The 18,902-nt window shown below is 36.5% G+C and overlaps 1 protein-coding gene across 2 annotated transcripts in view; it reads left to right on the top strand.

Annotated features, from left to right (window-relative positions):
• The window catches only part of LOC127544503 (maestro heat-like repeat family member 5), a 135,243-nt gene extending 116,687 nt beyond the window's left edge, over positions 1-18,556 (top strand). For both annotated transcript variants that reach the window (XM_051971165.1, XM_051971164.1), the window contains 4 exons: positions 2,637-2,759; positions 14,346-14,448; positions 15,213-15,287; positions 18,316-18,556. In XM_051971165.1, coding sequence (XP_051827125.1) covers positions 2,637-2,759; positions 14,346-14,448; positions 15,213-15,287; positions 18,316-18,413 — 399 coding nt within the window. In that variant the 3' untranslated portion in view covers positions 18,414-18,556. The remainder of the gene's footprint in view (positions 1-2,636; positions 2,760-14,345; positions 14,449-15,212; positions 15,288-18,315) is intronic.
• Positions 18,557-18,902: the final 346 nt, after the last annotated feature.

The following is an 18,902-nucleotide window of genomic DNA, read 5'->3' as shown; positions in this document are numbered from 1 at the left end:
CAAAAACTCTGACATTCTTCTACCTGATCATACCCCCCATCATTCTCTCTCATCCCATGTCTCACCTTTCCTGACCTTCAGGTTCAAGATTTCATCTTCATCTCCAATCCTTTTACCCCTCAGTGCTCCTTCAGACCATTACCCTTGCTCCATATTTTTATTCCCTCTTGAATCTTTCACTTCCTTTCACAGTTTATTCTTGTCAAACCTCAATCCTAGATTATTCTAGATAATCTTAGATAATTCACCTCTTTTTGTTCTACTCGTATGCAACAGTACATTCAGACAGAGGAAGTCACAAGTCAATGCAGAAAGAGTTAAATTCATGTAAACCAACTTCGACTAGGTGCTTACCAGAAGAAAGCAAGTTTTTTAGTCCTCCCTAATTGATTCCCTATTTTGCTCCCTCAAAAACTACTTTAACCCTTGTTTCCTCTAGTTCTTCACAATTTCCTTTTATTCCATTCTTTCAGATGAGACTCTTACCTCTTACTTTAATCAGAAAATTAAGACTACTTAAACCTCAGATTCTCTCGTTTCACTTCCAATCAACAGACAACAAGCATTTATTAAGTACCTACTATGTTGCAAGTACTGTGCAAAGTGTTGGATCCCTTACTATAATCTCCTACTTTTTTTTCCTTTCCCATAATTTTGATAATGAGGTTGCCCTGGGGAATTTAGCCAAGGCTAACCCCTCTACAGAGATTAATGATCTCTTTTCTCCTGATATTGTTTTCCCAATTTACTCCTCCAAACTTCAAACCTGAATCTCTTCTGCTGCTTTCAAAAACATCCAATTCTTCCCCTATCATTAAGAAATTTCCCTAGACCCAACCCCTTAAATCTATCACCTTTTATTGTTCTTCCTTTTCTCAGCCAAACTCCTTAAAAAAGGTCTCTAGACATGGTACCCTCTCATCTTACTCATTTCTCAGTCTTTTGCAATATGGCAACCTGAAGCCTTTACAACTTGAAATTAAACTATCTTTCCAGTTTGAATGTAAACAACTCATCCTTCTGTACTCTACAATTTTAGGGTGTATGAAGTGTTCGGGGAGTCTATGGGGCATTCAAGAAGAACTAGAGCTTCTAGTGTGAGGACTTGCCAAGCCCTTTTCAGGGATGCTCATATACTTTGGGTGTCTACTTGGCACTCAACCATCATGGCAGACAGACTAAACCAGGTTGAGAGTAGCCAATGGGCTTTGGTGAGTTAGGGTGCTATCTACCCCAAGCACATGAAGATTTATTCCAGCAGGATAGGCACATGAGAACAATTTGTTCCCACAGTCATGAAGGCAGCTGAAGCAGGTGCTGTGAAGCCTTGGAGGTTGGTCAGACATCAAAGATTCCAAGGCCATCCACTGCATCCCAGGACATTGCCAGTTTGTCTTGCCACTGGTGACTCTGGAAGAGAGAGTAAGGCTGACAACTTTGTACAACTCTGCACCACTTACATCCAATTCACACATGAGTCAAAACATCACCCCATATCATTAGTCTTCTTCAAAAACAAAGGACAATCAACAGTTCTGTCAACCTGGCCTTCCCTCTGTTCTTCACACACTACATGTTCTGTATCTGCTTTTGTATTGGCCAACTCTCCAGCTTGGAATACAATTTCTCCTTACCTCTGTCTCCTAGAATCCCTCTCTTCAAGATTCAGCTCAAGGACCACTTCTCTAAATAAAGTCTTCTCTGATTCCCTTAACTGTTAGTTCCCTTCCTCTCCAATTACCTTGTAAATGTGCATATTGTTTTAGTATTTATTCTATATAAACATATATATACACATATATATTATATAGATACATATATATGTAAATATATATATTTGTTTCCCCATTCAAATGTAAGCTTCTTATGAGAAGAGAACAATTCATTCTTTATATTTATATTCCCAGCACTCAGATTAGTGCCTGCTACATGGGCACTATTTATTGATAGAATCTTTAATTTCCTTCAAAATTTAGCTCAAGTGCCATCTTCTTTATATGAGACCATTTCTAATTTCCACCATGCCAAGATGCTTGTGCCATTTTTCAACAAAAAATAAATTACCTTATATTAATTTTTACATATATTTTATATCAATGTCTACATTTTACCTCCCCCAGTAAAATATAGGCATTTTGAAGGCTGTTTTCATTTTTGTCTTTATATATTCAGCTGCTATACAATGAATGGAATTTATAAGACTCAATAAGTATTTGTTGATTGATTTAGAACCTTGCCTGAGGCAAAGTGTACCCACAGGAGAATGTTTTCAAATCCTGACTTCAATACTTATTAAAAATTATTTTCTTAACCTCTCAGAGCCTCAGTTTCCCCCATGTCAAAAGAATGCAGTAATATAGGCCTGACATCACTCATGCTAATATCCCCTGCTTTTGAGGCTGTTACAACAAAAGCACTTCATATATCTGTAGCAATGAGAAACATCTTGATTCTTATAATTTTATCTGATGGGCCCCAAGTCATTGGCTCTATTCACAATTAGACATAATGATTTTCCTCAAGGTCCTTCTAGCTCTTGAAGGCCAGCTTTCTTCATGCAGGGGAGGGGGAGGGAGATTTGGAGCACATTCGGAGACTAAGGAGGAAGATCCATCAGCTCTATCTCTACCTTGCAGAAATGCAAATTCGCTTTCTACCGTTGCGCTGTATTCTTGAACTGGAAGCTCCGCCACACTCTATTTTGTACACTGGCCTGGGAAGAAGGACTCACTGCCCGCCATTTTCTCTGGACCTCTCTGGTAAGTGTGGGTCAAGGCTAAGGTAGGAAGAAGAGAAAAAATATTTATAATGATTTAGTTTCTATTATTTGGTATTGGCTAAAGAGAATTTAATCAGTGAAAAATATTTGTTATATAATAAACAAAATTACATACAATATCATGTTATAAACCCAAAGACCCCAACTACTGGGGCAAATGTTCAGTATCTGACAAAAACCATCAGGAACAATTGAAAACAATCTAATAGTAATTAGATTTAAAATTTTTTAATAATTACTCATTTTATTTATTTGCACACATATACATGTTACTATGTTTATATATACATACATATTACTTATTTTATATATATACAGATAAATATATAATAGATCCAAATGTACACATAAGAGATATAAAAAATCAGATAATAAACTAAGTAGAGAAGCAAGAAAGGAAATATCAAAAGCAAATTTGGGGAGAAGAAGAGCACATAACCAAACAAGGGAAGGAGAGGATCATAGAAAATAAAACAGATCATTTTGATCAACCAAAACAAAAAAAAATTGCACAAAGTTAATATAGTTAAAATTAGAAGACAAGCAATTTATTGAGGGTGGGGTAGGGGAATCTTTGAAGCACATTTCTCAAATAAAAATCCGATATCCAAGATACATAAAGAACTGACTCAATTATATAAGAACAAGAAACATTGCCTGATAGGTAAATATAGACAAAGGAAACAAAACATGTAGGAAAAAGTTCAAGCTGTTAACATATAAAAAATATTCATGTTAATGTAAAAATGCTACTAATAACAAAAGGTAATTTAAAAGAACTGAAGTAGCACCTCAGTTTGGCTAATATGACAGGAATATGACAGGAAAAAAGGACCATAGATTTTGATGAAACTGTGAAATTGGTCTGTTCCTTCTGGAAAGCTGTAAGGTCCGGATTAGCCCCCTGGAGGCCTCAGAATCAGCTGGAGTTAGGATAAGCAAAAGTCCTTGGTCTTTAGGAGAAGTGAAGGAGATGGACAAGACTGCCACAAGCTCTCCACAACCTCCCTTCTCTTCATCCTCCTCCAAAGTGACTCTAGCTCATCTCACTCCACCCCCTAATCCCTCCTTACAATTCTCTTAACCCCACCATTGAGCTAGCATTAACTGAGAAGAGAAATTCCAAACATGCTAATAGAGTTATTGTCCAATAGGTAAATTAGCCTTAAGTGCTTGGTTGTCTGATTCAAGTGCACCTATTCAGAGTTTCAACCCTTTACAGAAACCAATTTAGAACTATACTCAAAAAGTCACTAAACATTCTTTTTTACCCAATGATACTACTACTACATATATATCCCAATGAGGCCAAAGTATGAGGGAAAAAAAGAGACCCACACATACAAAAATATTTATAATAGGTCTTTTATTTTGTGGTAGCCCATAACTAGAATACAAAAGATATTCCCATCAATTGAGGAATAATTGAACAAATTATGGAATATGAATGGAATGGATTATTATTGCATCATAAGAAATGACAAAAGGGAGTTTCTAAACCTGGGAAGACTTTTATAAACTGATGGAAAGTGAAGTGAGCAAAATCTAGAGAACAATTTAAAAATAACATTGTAAAAAAAAAAACAAAAACAAAAACAAAGTAATAACCAATCACAATTCTCCCAGGAGTCAATTAGATCCCTGGATAGAGAGGTGGGCCTGAAGTCGAGAAGAGTCATCTTCCTGAGTTCATATCTAGCCTCAAACACTTACTTTTAGCTATGTGATCTGAGCAAGTCACTTAACCCTGTTTGCCTCAGTTTCCTCGTTTGTAAAATGAATTGGAGAAGGAAATGGCAAATCAATCTGATGTCTCTGCCAAGAAAATGCCAAATGGGGTCACAAAGAGGCAGACACAACTAAACTAAACACCAAAAATCACAACTCCAGAGGACCAGTGCTAAAACATGGCTCTTCACCTACTAAGAGGAGGTAGAGAAAGAGGCATTGATTTTGGGATATAGGCAAAGTGAGGATTTGTTTTTGATTCCGCATATGTGATAACTGGGATGTTTTTCTTCCTTTCAATTCAGCAATAATAGAATTCCCTTCAGTTTGGGGAGGTTGAGGGAAAGGGAGTTAATAATAAAATTAACAAAATGAATAAAATTAGAAAAAAATTTTAAAAGGTCATTAAAGAGAACAAGAAGGATGGTCAGTAGGAAACAGACAAGCAGGACAGTTTTGAAAACAAAATTCAACTTGCTGAATTTGTTTGGAGGATAAAACTAGCTACTCGTGATAGAGATTCACAGCAGTGCATGTGTTCTTCTTTTTGGGTTCTGCTAGAAATATTCATCTTATTTGATGTTTGTAAAGCTCCAAATTTAAAAATAATTTTTTTCAGTCATGTCTGACTCTCTGCAACCCTATTTGAAATTTTCTTGACAAAGATACTGGGATGGTTTGCCATTTTCTTTTCCAGCTCATATTACAGATGAGGAAACTGAGTTAAATTGAGGTAAGTGACTTGCCCAGGGTCATATAGCCAAGTGTCCAAGACTAGATTGGAACTGAGGAAGATGAGTTTTCCTAATTCCAGACTGAGCATTCTATCCACTATACCACCCAGTTGCACAAAAAATAAAAATGCAAATAAGTAAATGATATGGTTCATCCAATAGAAAAAATTGGAGAACTACAAATACATTTATTACTTAAGCACTGAACATAGTGATTCAAAAATTTTCTAGAGAGATATAAAGTTTATAGAATAAAGAGAGCAACATCAATAATAATAAAAGAATTCATATTTGCATGGTACTTTAAGACTGGTAAAGTAACCTTCCTCATACTAATCTTGTGAGTTAATTTTAATTAGATACAATCCCTAGTTTTGAGGAACTTATTATCTAACAGGACACTATGACACCAATACAAGTAGCCATAATACAAATTATTAAATGGTAATAGTAAAAGGCGAGGGGAAGTATAAATAAAGATTATGTAAGGTTTGAAGGGAAAGATTATTATAACAGGAAGGCTTCCCTGAGAAACAGTGATATTTCAGATAAACTTTAACTCCAACTGATAAGATGTCAATATATGAAAAGGGAGAAAGAAGGCATTCCAGACACAGATACCAGGGTAAACAAAGGCAAAACAAGGCAGAGAAGTATTAAGATAATGTTATAGGAGAGGAAAATTGGACAAGGATCAAGACACATCAGGCAAGGAGCCAAATATCAAGACAAAGAGAAATAGGAAAGAATAATAAAATAGACAAAAGATGCTAGGTCTCAAGAAGGAAAAAGCCTGGAAGAAGAAGAGAAAAGGTAGCCATCCATAAAGAGAAAATGTTTGACCTGAAGATCTAGGAAGGCTTTTGAAGCAGGCCACTCTAGAATGGAAAGAATATCAATAGGTAGAGAGATCTATGGGTGGAATGGGCTGAAGCTGAGCCAATGCACTGAGGTCAGAGCACTTGAGGCTAATTAGCAATTGGACAACTCTCTACTAATATATGATTGGACAGTTGGTGGAATTGTGAATACATCCAACCATTCTGGAGAGCAATTAGGAACTATGCTTAAAAAGTTATCAAACTGTGCAGACCCTTTGATCCAGCAGTGTTTCTACTGGGCTTATATCCCAAAGAGATCATAAAAAAGGGAAAGGGACCTGTATGTGCCAAAATGTTTGTGGCAGCCCTTTTTGTAGTGGCCAGAAACTGGAAACTGAATGGATGCCCATCAATTGGAAATTGGCTGAATAAATTGTGGTATATGAATATTATGGAATATTAATTGTTCTGTAAGAAATGACCAACAGGATGATTTCAGAAAGGCCTGGAGAGACTTACATGAACTAATGCTGAGTGAAACGAGCAGGGCCAGGAGATCATTATACTTCAGCAACAATACTATATGATGACCAATTCTGATGGACCTGGCTATCCTCAGCAATGACATGAACCAAATCAGTTCCAATGGAGCAATAATGAACTGAACCAGCTACGCTCAGTGAAAAAACTCTGGGAGATGACTAAGAACCATTACATTGAATTTTCAATCCCTCTTATTTTTGCACACCTGCATTTTTTAGTTCCTTCACAGGCTAATTGTACACTATTTCAGAGTCTGATTCTTTTTATACAGCAAAATAATGGTTTGGTCATGTCTACTTATTGTGTATCTAATTTATATTTTAATATATTTAACATCTACTGGTCATCCTGCCATCTGGGGGAGGGGGTGGGGGAAAGGAGGGGGAAAATTGGAACAAGAGGTTTGGCAATTGTCAGTGCTGTAAAGTTACCCATACATATAACTGTAAATAAAAGGCTATTAAAATTTTAAAATATATATACATATATATATGCTTGGAGAAATAATGGCCCAGCCCACTCTCTGTGCAAGTTTGATGTGTTGTACAGGAGATTGCGTAGAAGATTTGGTGGGTGGAGTGTGAGAGCCAGAGACACAGCTGAATAAGCAATGGAAAGTATATGATGGGGCAACTAGGTGGCACAGTGGATAGAGCACCAGCTCTGAAGTCAGGAGGACCTGAGTTCAAATTTGATCTCAGACACTTAACACTTCCTGGTTGTGTGACCCTAGGCAAGAAAGAAAGAATAAGGAGGGACAAAAGAAAGTATATGACTAGGATTTAGAAACCTGTGTTTAAATTCTGTCAATGCCAATCACTGGCTATATGAACTGGCTATATGACCTTGTCGAACTCCCTTCCCTTCTCCAAGTCTTAATTCTATCCTGTTAATTGTGGGGAAGGGAGGGTAGAGGGATGATCGCCTGGAAACTCCCTTCCAGCTCTGACAGTTTCTGAATCTGCAAATCTACCACCTTCTTTATTTACCCAGTCTGTCTTTCACACCCACACCTGCATTATCAACATCTTTTTAAAAAAATAGTAAGTTGTAGAGCAAATGTTTCCATGTTCTCAATTCACACCCACATTTCCTCTCAAAATTTTCCACTCAAAAGAAGTATCAATTCAGGTTTTTTTTTCCCTGAACCAATTTAACATGAAGGTGATTCAGGATGTACTGAATCCTTGTTTTTATAAGAGTTTCTAATTGCAAATAAGAAGGTTTTTCATCACTCAAACAATGGTAGCAGTGAACTTTGCCAAAGCTCCAGTGTTTTGGAGACTTGTGCATGTACATTGGAAAACTCATACTAAAGGCTCCATCAGTCAAGTCTCCAACTCAGTTCACTTGAATTTTAGGGCTCAAATCCTTAGATTAGCAAGTGAATTTCGAGTAGTAGTGGAAAGAATGTCCTATACTAAATTAGGACTAAGGAAATCAGAGTTAAAAGTACCAGTTCTACCATTAGCTTAGCTGAGTGGTCTTAGTTGAGTAAGTTATCTCCTCTGCCAGTCAGTTTTATCATCTGTAACTCATTCACACACACACACACACAAAAAAATTTTCCCAGACCTTTGACTGTCTGGTGAAGTCTATGTTCTGTTTCTTGGATAATGATTTTAAATGAAAAAAATTAAATACATAGGGTTACCAAAAAAATTTTTTTTTTCAAAATGCATTTATCAAAATATTTTTCAAAAAAAGTTCATAGGCCCTCTCTTAAAAATCCCTAGATCAGGATATTCTCTGAGGGTATGAGTCTCATTAATAAGAAGGAGCTAGTTTTTCCAGAATGGGAACTTTAGGAAGAAGTAATTACTCTATAGGAAGAGGAGCAACCAGGTAGCAAAGTGATTAGAACATTGGACCTGCAATCAGAAAAATCTGAGTTTGAATCAAGTCTCAAGAACTAGTCATGTGACCCTGGGCAAATCACTTAACTACTTTCTGCCTCCAGTTTCCTCATCTGTAAAATATGGATAATAGTAGTACATATTTTCAAGAGTGGTTGTGAAAATCAAATGAGACAATATTTGTAAAGTGTTTTGCAAACCTTAAAGTACTACATAAATATATGAATTCCAGTCATCATTATCATCATCATTCTAGATCTTGTAGTAGAAAAAGTCTAACATACACTTTAGATGTTGGTGAAGCAGATTTAAAAGGGAAAACAAATTTCAGGCAAAGGATGAATAGAATTCCATAAACTAAGATTGACAAAGGATGCCAGCTCAAGAAGGATGGAAGATGCTCAAGAATAAAATGCTGAAGATACAAAAAGAAACAATTCTAATGAAAAGGCAAAAACAGAAGCTGGAAAAATTGATATGAACACACAACAAACTCAATAACCAACTTAAATTTTGTAAAGGTAGGTATGGATAAAGGAAGCAAGGGCAGGAAACAGGATAATGCTAAGAGCATGACATAATCCTGTGAGAATAATGATAGTAATGCTTAATTTCACTTTGAATGGAGGATGGCAAAGAAAGCTAACGAAAATGAAAAGGGAAGAAGGAATATGCTCATTCCTCAAAGTGAATGGCACAATAATAACACAACAAAGAAAAGACAGAGCTGCTCAATTTTTCTCTTGCTTCCATTTCCTCAGAAAATTTTGTCATTGAAAGTGAACTAAAAATGGCTAATGGAGAGTTTCAACAAAGATAAGTGAAGAGATGGCAAAAGAACATCCAGATGCCCTTAATAAATTCAACTCACCTGAATGACAAAAACTACATTCTTGAATTCTAAAAGAAATGGGAAATGGGATTGCTGAGCAAACATTGATGATATCTAAAAGATTCTAAAGAATGGGGAAAGTACCATGGACTCAGAGAGGGACAAATGTTTCCATTTTTTTAAGGGATAAGTGGTGAAAAGGAATAGAATCAGCAAATTTTCAGCCGATGTGTTTGGCATCAATTCCTAGGGAAATTGTAGAATTTAAATTCTAGAAATTAGAGACACATTTAGTGACCATCTAGAAAAGAAAACCATAATTACAAAGAGCATAAAATGACTTTATTAAAAAGAGGTCCTACCAGCCCAAGCAGATCAAACAGATCAAAACCAAATCAACATCTTTCAATTAAATAAAATTAAAAGGCTTTTGTACAAATAAAATTAATGAAGGCAATTTTAAAAGAGAAATGGTAGAGTAGGAAAAATATATGTTATCAAATATCACTAACAAAAGTCCTATATCCATGATACAGGGACTTCATTCAAATATAGAATACCAAGAGAAGTTATTCTTTAGCAGATAAGTGGTCAAAGGATAGAAAGTTTTCAAACAAGAATTGGATATTTGAAATGGCCTTTTGAAAATATACTCAATATCAATCATAGAAAATAAATGTGAATTTTAAAAATACTCCATACCCTGAAAATTCACACACACACACACACACACACAACACACACACACACACATTATTGAACAATCAATGAACTTGATAGAGTTGTCATTTTGGAATTATGCATAACAAGTAGCTAAATTGTCAATTGGAGGAAAAATAAAGTTTTTGGGACTACTTGGACATAAAATATAAAATAAAATCAAAGGAAGGAAGGAAGATAAAGACAGAAACAAAGATTCGATACTTACCAACATATTTCTGGCAACATTGATCACAGTAGAAAAGAGCTAAAAGAAAAGTTGGATTCTATCAACTGGGGAATGACTTCAGAAACTATGATACATGACTGTGTAGTGCTTAAGTCCTAGGCTTACTTTTCCAACTTATACTCAGACTAGCAGTTTGAGTACCAGACCACAGCTTATCTTATGCTGCAAGGTTCTAAGGGTAACCCTGAGGAAGAAAGGATGATTTTTCTAGGACTATTGCTCATGAACTCCCATTTACTTTGTTGTTCCCCATATTGATCATCAATATCTTATCAGTATTTAACCAATGAACATCAATCAGATTTTATAAAGGAATATTTACTGAGAAGAGTAGCAAATACTGAAGCGCAGTATTTCAAACAAGAAACATATACTCATTTACCTCCACAGCCCTGATTGAGTCAGATCTCAAAATGGTTGCTATGAAATATTCCCTATCAACCAAGTTCATTTGTAGGCATAGTATAGATAATGGATAAGTCACTTCCTTGCTTTCAGGACACAGCATCTTAGCTGCCAAATCAAACTCACTACGGAGCTGGCACAAGGAATCTACTCCTCAGGGTGAGATACTACCTATTGCAGGTGGCAGGTCCTTCTACTTTCTTTAGTAGTTAGGCCTCTGATGGCAATTGGGTAAGAGGTCATACTCAATTCAGTCAATTAAAAGGCTTTTTCATGACTATACACTAAACCAACAAGAATAGAATATAAATGCTTACTATGAAATAGGAAGCAAGGGGTCCTTCAAGAAGTAGGCTTATCTAGTCTCCAATTGAACATAAGGCAGGCTTTAGGAACAACCTTCATTGGTCCATCTTCCCACTAAAAATATAATGGATATTATTGTGCATTAAGAAATGACAAAATATCAAGAATTTAGAGAAATCTAGTAGGAAGATATATATACATTGGCACAGAGTGAATTGAGGACATAACCAAAGAAATAAACAAAATAGCAACAACTAAATGAAAAGATTACTAGTAGTTTGAGAAACTGAAAAATCAAGGAAAGATCCAGAAAATCAATGTCATATTATCTGTTCTCTGGATCTTCAGTGGTTTTATGGCAGAAAAATGGGAACTATTAAGGAAGAATGTTGTATTCATTGTAATTTGCATTTCTATATTAAGAGTTTGTTGGTGGAAAATAATGTCAGAAACTCAGCATAGACTTACATCTCACACCCCATGTCAAAATGAACACATGGTTTGGGCATAGAGGATGATACCATAAACAAATTAAGAATTCTTAATCTCTTTTTGGAGAAGGGAGGAAATTATGACTAAAGAAGAACTAGAGAACATTATGAAAGGTAAAATGGACAACTTTGATTACATTAAACTAAAATTTTTTGCACAAACAAAATCAACAGAAACAAGATTAAAAGGGTAAAAAGCTGGGAAAAAATCTTTATATTCAGTATTTCTGATAAAGGTCTCATTTCTAAAATATATAAAGAACTGTGTCAAATTTATAAGAATACAAGTCATTCCCCAATCGATAAATGGTCAAAGGATATGAACAATTTTCAGATGACGAAATTAAAGCCATCTATAATCATATGAAAAAAAATGTTCTAAATCACCATTGATTAGAGAAATGGAAATTAAAACACCTCTGAGGTACCACCTCACACCCCTCAGATTGGCTGACAGGAAAAAATTATGATAAATGTTGGAGAGGATGTGAGAAAACTGGGACACTAATGCATTTTTGGTGAAATTGTAAAGTGATCCAACCATTTGAGAAAGAAATATGGAACTGTGTTTAAAGGGCTATAAAACTGTGTATACCCTTTGACCCAGCAGTGCCATAACTGGGTCTGTATCCCAAGAAAATCATAAAGGAGGGGAAAGGACCCACATGTGCAAAAATGTTTGTAATAGCTCTTTTTGCGGTAGCAAAGAATTGGAAAATGAGTAGATGCTCATTAATTGGGGAATGGCTGAATAAGTTGTGGTATATGAAGATAATGGAATATTATTGTTCTATTAAAAATGATGAACAAGCTGATTTTAGAAAGGCTTGGAAAGATTTATATGAACTGATGCTGAGAGAAACAAGCAGAATCAGAAATACAGCAAGATTTGGTTCTTCTCAGTGATTCAGTGATTCAAAGCGATTCCTATAGACTTTGGACAGAAAATGCCATCTGCGTCCAGAAAAAGAATTAAAGAGATTGAATGTAAATCAACACATGCTATGTTCACTTCTTTTTTCTGTTTGTTTTTTTTAGTCTCTCCCATGATTTTTCCCTTTTGCTCTGATTTTTCTCCCCCAAAATGATTCATAAAGCAATGTGTGCTAAAATAAACAAATAAATAAAAGAGTTTGTTGGAGGGAGCAGGAGGGGGGATATTGATTGAAGCAAAGATTCAATAGAGAGTAGAGAGTAGAGAGTTAATAGGGGGTCTTTTTCCAGAGATAATTGATGTAAAAAGACATCAAAAAAGCATTTTTAGTGAAAAAAGGAGATGGACGTTTTAGTGGACAGCAAATTTGGAGTGAACCAAGGATGTGCTATAACAAGAAAGGAATATGAACTTGAGCTAGGATTGAGAGGCATGGCTTCTAGAGACAAGGAAAAAATTAGTAACAACAAGAACCCATCCAAAAGTAAACTAGACTTCCTCAGAAAGCAAATTATTCCCTTTCAAGCAAGAGGCTGGAGGAACACATGCAAGGTATATTATAATGGGAATTCTTTATCAAGTAGAGATTAAAGTCCTTTCCAGCTTTACAATTTTATGAATCTGTGGACTGTGGTGATCATATACATATATATTTTTAAATTTCATATATTTTAGATATTTATATGTATGTATATATGTGTGTATGTATACATCTCTGTGTGAATACACACATACCACATATGTACAACATATATATTTATATTTGCTAATTGTGTCACCTTAGACCAATCACTCAGTCACTTGATCTCTCTCAGCTTCCAAGGTTCTCTTTACTGAGCCTTCAGCTTCTGAGAAGGAATATCCTGAGATATGTTTAACAACCAGCTCTCCCGGAAAAAAAAAAAAAAGAGTACAGATATGCTTTTAAATTTAATCTACATTAACATTTTCTCCCATCACTTTTAAAAGTCTAGACAATCAACAAAACAATAAATCGAGCCCTCATCTATGGCTGATTTCCAAAGTATAAATAGTCACATTGAAAACTTAATAATCAATTCTTAGGAGTCTTCACAAGATGGCTCCAGCACAAACCAAGTTGTAATTCTAATATTCAATGCTTTATATAGGTAAGAGTTCTAGCTCTTACCATGCTCATTCTATATTCTAAGATTATATGTTCAACTTTCACAATCTTCTTGCCCTTGAGACCTTGATTATTCAGTTTGTTCTTTCACTATTTGTGGTCTTTTTTTTATATCAATGTTAAAAAAAAAATATGTTGCTGTGTTCATTCTATGTACCTTTCTTGAGCTATAAATAAAATAAAGTAGTGAAAAGGCAGCAGAATTATTGAGGGGGTGGGGGAGAGTCACAGCCCCTGTTGTTTGAGAATCCCAAATTTCAAGGGATGATCCCTGACCCTTTTTACCTTGTATTACAGTATTCTAAGTCCCTTGAGGGCAGGCCAAAGAGCTTCTAGTACAAGATTGAGACTGCACTAGCTGTTCAGTAAATGTCTGGTGTCTGGTGTCTATGGTTAAGACAGTGGAAAGCAGGAAGGAGTTTCAGAAGACATAGGTGTGAGTTGCACTTCTGATACTCCTATTTATATGATGACCATGAACAAGTTCATTTTACCTCACTTAATTCTCAGTTTACACATCCATAAAAATGGAATTAATAAGACTTGTACTATCTTATTTCAGAGGAAATGTGAGCTATGATTATGAATGCACATTATTAATAAATGACTGAGAAAATGTACATAATATACCTGGGGTGGCTAGGTGACAAGACTAAGGGCCCAGGATCCAAGATCATAGTTAATCTTTCTTTCCCTGGAAAAGGGACTCAAAGAGCAAAGAGCACACAGTGTTCCTGGGACATAAGATCTATAACCCTTGGGGAAAGAGCAGTCAAACCTATAAAATGAAAGCCCTCCCTTAATATCTTCTCTCTGACAGATGGAGAATGGTGAAGGAGAATTTCCAGTGCACCTCTCACAGGCTCTCAAATATCTCCATAGTCCCCATCGAAACCTCAAACTTTCAGCGGCCTTGTTCATAGGTAAGAAAAAGGAAACTGGAATATGCTGAGCCTTCTCTCCTTGCAATTATCTTTTTGTTTTCTATCCTGTTTTCTCTCTCTCTCTCTTCCTCCCTCCCTCCCTCTCTCTCTTTCTCTCTCTCTCTCTCTCTCTCTCTCTTCTCTCTCTCTCTCTCTCTCTCTCTCTCTTTCTCTCTCAGTTTTCCTCCTTTGTCTTTGTCTCTCTTCTGCTTTCTTCCTTGCTTACCCCTTTTCTTCTTTTCATTTTTTCTTTCCTCAACTTTCCCTTGACTTTTTTGCATTTTTCCTCTCTTTCTTTCTATTCTTTTGCTTTCCTTTTTTTCCAATCTTCCTCTGTCTCATTTCTTTATTCCTTTTCTCTCTTCTCTTCTTTTTTACTGTCTCTGTCCTCTCTTTTCTATTCTTTTCTTGTCCTTTCCTTTATTCCTCTATTCCCCTTCCCTCTCACTTTCTTGCAGCACATCAGCTTTGGGTTGTAGATGAAAAAAAAAGTTTTTCTCTGAAACCTCAGCCACCAACCAAGTACCTAATCACCCAAGTGCCTATACTGCCAACCCTGACCAAACTCCCATTCTAGATCCTGCCACAGCCCTCTCCTCTCACCTCCCCACTACACCCACCTATATCCTGATTTCACCCACCCAGAAAAAAGAAGAGGAATTGCTAAAGTCCCAAAGATGGTCCATAGCTATTGTTCACACCCATTATCACCGGCTCCTTCCTGGGAAATGAGTACTCAATGAACCCTTTGTTTTTCCATTCAGGCTACACCATCTGTTATTATCCTGATGCTATCTTCCAGAAATCGAGTGAAATTGACTTGACCTTGTTCTATTCCAGTAAGGCCCAGATTGGGATCAGCCCCTTCCTTTCTTAACTGCCAACTCAATCACCATCCCATTCCATCTTCCTCTCCCCTACATCTCTCCTTCTAGCAGCAGCTGGGCTTTCCCTAGCCCTAGGGGTCTAAAATTGTGAAACATAGAATGTCAGAGCTGAAAGGACCTTAGTCACTTAGTGCAGCCTCTCTCATTTTACAGAGAAGGAAACTGAGACCCAGAAAAGGAACCCGGCCAGCATTAGACTCCTGATCCACATTGGCTCTCAGGTTTTTTTTTTTTTTTAATTTAAATTTTATTTTATTTAATAATAACTTTGTATTGACAGAATCCATGCCAGGATAATTTTTTTACAACATTATCCCTTGCACTCGCTTATGTTTCGTTTTTTCCCCTCCCTCCCTCCACCCCCCCCAAGATGGCAAGCAGTCCTATATATGTTAAATATGTTGCAGTATATCCTAGATACAATACATATTTGCAGAACCGAACAGTTCTCCCACTGCACAGGGAGAATTGGATTCAGAAGGTAAAAATAACTCGGATAGAAAATCAAAAATGCAAATAGTTCACATTCGTTTCCCAGTTTTCCTTCTTTGGGTGTAGCTGTTTCTGTCCATCATTTATCCATTGAAATTCAGTTAAGTCTCTTTGTCATAGAAATCCACTTCCATCAGAATACATTCTCATACAGTATCGTTGTCGAAGTGTATAATGATCTCCTGGTTCTGCTCATCTCACTTAGCATCAGTCCATGTAGGTCTCTCCAAGCCTCTCTGTATTCATCCACTCAGGTTTCACTTGATCACAAATTCACAATTTTCAGGAGAAGACCTTAGCAGCAAAGAACAAAAAGCCATACAAAATCCAAGACTGATTGGAAAAAGTTGATAAAGACGATAGGCAGGACCAAAAGAAACTAGCTCTAAGAAAAAGGCTCATACAAAGGTTCTCAAGGCCATTCATGGAGACCCTTCTCTCCTCTCTCTACCATCTTCTTCTTGCTCTCCTACTAGGGCCTAAACCAAAAGCAGAGATGAAAAATACCTCAGAACTTAGAAAGCTAAAACATAAAATGTTTGAGTCAGCAGAGACCTTAGAACATAGAATGGTTAGAGATAGAAGAAAAAATAGGAAGTTAGAACACAGAATATTTGAGTTGGGATTGTAGAACATGGAATGTTAGGACATGGAACTAGAGATGGAAGAAGTCTTAAAACTTAGAATGTCAGAATATAGAAAAGTTCTGGGAGTCAGAAAGGCCTGAATTTCATAACTGGTTTTGCCACCCATAAACTGTGCAACATCAGATGAGTCACCTTGTCCCTCTTGAAGTCCTCACTTATCTATTTATATGATTAAAATCCCTGCTTTAGCTATTTCACAGAGGTCAATGTTCTGGTAAAGTACTAGAAGTGGACTGACTTTGAAAGGTATAAAGGAACTTAGCCTGAATTCTAGGCTTGACTGGCACTAAATCTCTCTAGATGACTTTGGGAAAATATGGTTCTACTCTCTATACCTTAAATTCTTTCTCTGTAAAGTGACAGAGTTGAACTAGATGACTACTACTTCATTCTGTGTTCTAGAGTTGTTTCTAATTCTAACATTCTATGTTCTTACAGTCTTAAGTTATGATCTCTTCCATCTCTAGTGTTCTGTGTTCTAATGTTCCTACCAGCTCAAACATTCTCTGCTCTAGCTTTCTAAGTTCTAAGGTCTCTTCCATCTCTAATATCCCATGTTCTATAGACCCTGCCAGCTCAAACATTCTGTATCCTAACTTTCTAAGTTTTCTTCTATCTCTAGTGTTCTGTGTTCTAAGGTCCCTGCTGATTCAAACATTTTATGTTCTAGTTTTCTAAATTCTAAAGTATGTTTTATATCTGTTTTTCTATGTTCTGGTATTTAAGTTCTAAGACTTCTTCCATCTTTAGTATTCTATTCTAAGTTCTAAAATTTCTTCTGTCTCTCGTGTTCTATGTTCTAAAGTTCCTGCTGTCTTGAACATTCTATGTCCTAACTTTTTAAGTTTTAAGTTCTCTTCTACCTCTAATGTTCTGTGTTCTAACATCCTATGTTCTAAGGTCCCCAGGAGCTCAAATATTATATCTTCTAACATTCTATATTTTAAGGTTCCTTCCAGTTTTTAACTCTTCTTAATTTGGAGTTGAGACACCTAGGATCAAATCTTGGCCCTAACACCTGTTCAGCTGTGTGACTGTGGGCTAGTCATTTTACTTCCACAAGTCTGTTTTCTCATTCATTAAACTGATGTAATTATGCCCTGACTACCTCAAAGAGATGGTTGTGAAGGCAGTAGTTTATAAACCTTTTAAAGTACCATAATATGTATAATTCAACTCAATTTCACAAATATTTGCTAAGCATGTCCAGTGTGCCTGATCTGTAAAATGAGAAAAGTAACATTTGTACTGACTAACCCCTTATCTTGTGAGAAAAATACTGTATAAATAAAGTCCTAAAGCTCTATAGTAATGTGAATTATATCAATGACTTTTTCAGCTCTAACATTCTGTGATGGAATTAAGGCCTCATTCAATTATTAAAGTATGACTATTTTTTTTCCTCTCCCTCCTACCCTTTGACCCTGTTTCGTTTTTTCCCCTCCCTCCCTCCACCCCCCCCCCAAGATGGCAAGCAGTCCTATATATGTTAAATATGTTGCAGTATATCCTAGATACAATACATATTTGCAGAACCGAACAGTTCTCGCTGCACAGGGAGAATTGGATTCAGTCTACCAATGGCCTAAGATAGAGCCCTCCTCTCTTCCTAAAATGGGTGGGGAGGGAGGTATATATATGGGCTGGATTTGGTGGAGGAAGGGAAGTGGGGGATAGGGATTCTTTCTCTTTTCTTTAAATGCTAACTACATCCCACCACCACCCTTTGCCCTAGGGAGCAATAAACTACAGACCCAAAACCCAGGATCATGGGAATGGCTTGGGTGGTCCCTGGGTAGAGGCAAAGACAGGGAAACTCACTGATCTTTCCTCTCTTTAAGCTTTAGAAGAACTCAAGCAAGATCCTGAGCAGACCTTCAGGGACTTCGCCACAAGGCACTCCATCTTCCTTGAGGGTGCATCCAAACAGATGGTCTAACCTCATTTCTATCCCATATGACCACCTTCTTTCCTCCCTGTCTGATGTCTCCATTCCTTCTAGGCACCTTCCTTATTCCCAAATTGTTTTTTGTTTAATTGCTCTGCTTTTTTTGATTTAAAAGAAAAAAAACTAGGTTCAAAGGAGCCTCTGACCTCTTGCTTGTCCCCCCATTCTATACTATTCCCTTCCCAATACTGTTTTCCCTCCTAAGAAGAACATGGTGTGGATATCCTGCTGAACTAAGTAAGCAAGGTGTTCTGGAGAACAAACCAGACCAAGATGGCTCAGTTCTGCTTTGCTTTCTCTTCATGAACATGGACATATTCTGAAATGCTATGGAGCTATGAATGACCGTGCTTAATAAGCTAAACTGAGCTGTGGAGATGTCCATTCATGAAGTCATTATGGTCACTTTGTGGTTCTCCTACAAATTAGAGTCCAGGACCCCTTTCTAGGTAGATTTAGGAAGGGTGCCTCCCTCCAAAC

The sequence above is a fragment of the Antechinus flavipes genome, chromosome 1 (genome assembly GCF_016432865.1).
Source record: "Antechinus flavipes isolate AdamAnt ecotype Samford, QLD, Australia chromosome 1, AdamAnt_v2, whole genome shotgun sequence".
Lineage (NCBI taxonomy): Eukaryota > Metazoa > Chordata > Mammalia > Dasyuromorphia > Dasyuridae > Antechinus > Antechinus flavipes.
The sequence above is the reverse complement of the archived record's forward strand: the minus strand, read 5'-3'. Positions and strand labels throughout refer to the sequence as shown.